The 1593-nt window shown below is 30.3% G+C and overlaps 1 protein-coding gene across 1 annotated transcript in view; it reads right to left on the reverse strand.

The window, feature by feature from the left end:
- The window catches only part of LOC106457002 (double-stranded RNA-binding protein Staufen homolog 1-like), a 28112-nt gene extending 26810 nt beyond the window's left edge, over nt 1-1302 (reverse strand). The window contains exon 1 of the mRNA XM_013916389.2: nt 1173-1302. Within this exon, the coding sequence (XP_013771843.1) occupies nt 1173-1281 (109 nt within the window). The 5' untranslated portion in view covers nt 1282-1302. The remainder of the gene's footprint in view (nt 1-1172) is intronic.
- Between the last annotated feature and the right edge of the window lie 291 nt (nt 1303-1593).

Here is a 1593-nt window from a genome sequence, read left to right on the forward strand (position 1 = left end):
AAAGCAAATATTACAAATGCATTTCCTGTGCATCGAAATTTCCAATGGTAAACTTTCTACACACTGTCAGAATGAATTTACATATGGTGCTGATAACCTCAGTAACAGTACTGAACCTTATTTTGTTATAGTTAACGATAAATAAATATATATAAATGATTTGTCTGTTAATCCCTTGTTTCCCTTATCTCTTTGGACAGACTTTGCTTTAACATGTATATTCATCATATGACGAGTTTTGAAAACACAGCAATATTTTTCAATACTAAATTGCAATTGTTTGATCCTGTTCAGTTAAAAACAATGTTTGAATTTCTAAAGTGCATAATGTAATAGCTACAAAATTATTAAAACTATATTTAATAGTTATTTCTTCATTGAATGTTTGTTTAAAATCTAATAAAACAATGTCCCAAAAACACGTAGGTGATACACATACAACAGACATACCATAAAATGAAATGGTTAACTCAATTACACACCATCTGTAGCCAAATCAGGTGGTGTTGACCACATAAAAGCTAGCTCTAGCTGGGACAGGCTCTGTTTGATACACATTCAGATGACTAGTTATAAATCAGTTCCACCTTGAAAAACATTTGGTTGGTTATTGAACTGCAAGTCAGCTTAGCTAGCAAAGACTAGTATAAGAAGCTATGGCAGCTAAAAGTCGTTTAATCAGGGTTTACCACTGAGATCACGTGTAAAATATGGTTTTGTGACATGAAAAAATCATCATTCATGTTCATATATATAAACACACACACACACACACACAACTGTGATTTCCATATAAAATTTTAAATTAAGAAAGTAGTGGTCATAAATAAATTCCTTTTGTTTCTGAATAATTGTGTATGATATAATCTCCATCAACAAACTCTGCTACTTACTATGTAAATTACCATATACACATATAAGCACACAGATAACTGTTCTATGTGCAAACAGTAATTTGAGTTTCATATAAATCAAGTTGAGATATACGTTTGGTACCATGAGAGGCAGGCTTGGTTTCTACATGGATGTGAGATTACTCGGATGAACTCTACTTTAGTTTTACACTTTCCTGCAATTGACACTGTATTAAAAAAAATAATATATATATATATATATATATATATTGAAGTGTTTCCTTTCATGACTCTCACTAAACAGAATTGAAAACTTACCTCCTAGATAGCCTGGACCTTGACTTACATCACCACTTAGTCCTGTTGTATCAGGCATCAACAGCAGACCTGGAACTAACTGTCTTCCTAATTTCCCCTCACCATCCATTTTTCACTTACAACTGTTATAAAAATTATATTAGGTCAATATTATAATGACAAACAATAATCTACCAATAGCAACTTCAAAGATACCAAAAAGAAAAAATATTTTCTCAATGAAAACTAACTTTAGCAGTTACATTTGTATCCAAATATATAGATATTTAATAAATATTGTTATATGCATCATTAGCTCGTTCAACTGCAAAAGAAAACAAAATAAAGTTATGTATATGCAGTACTAGAACTTTGATTAGAACAAAGTAAATGAATCTTAAATTTTGAAATCAATACATTTATGATGTGAGTGATTTAAATC

Source organism: Limulus polyphemus, unplaced genomic scaffold, assembly GCF_000517525.1.
Source record: "Limulus polyphemus unplaced genomic scaffold, Limulus_polyphemus-2.1.2 Scaffold279, whole genome shotgun sequence".
Classification (NCBI taxonomy): Eukaryota; Metazoa; Arthropoda; class Merostomata; order Xiphosura; family Limulidae; genus Limulus; species Limulus polyphemus.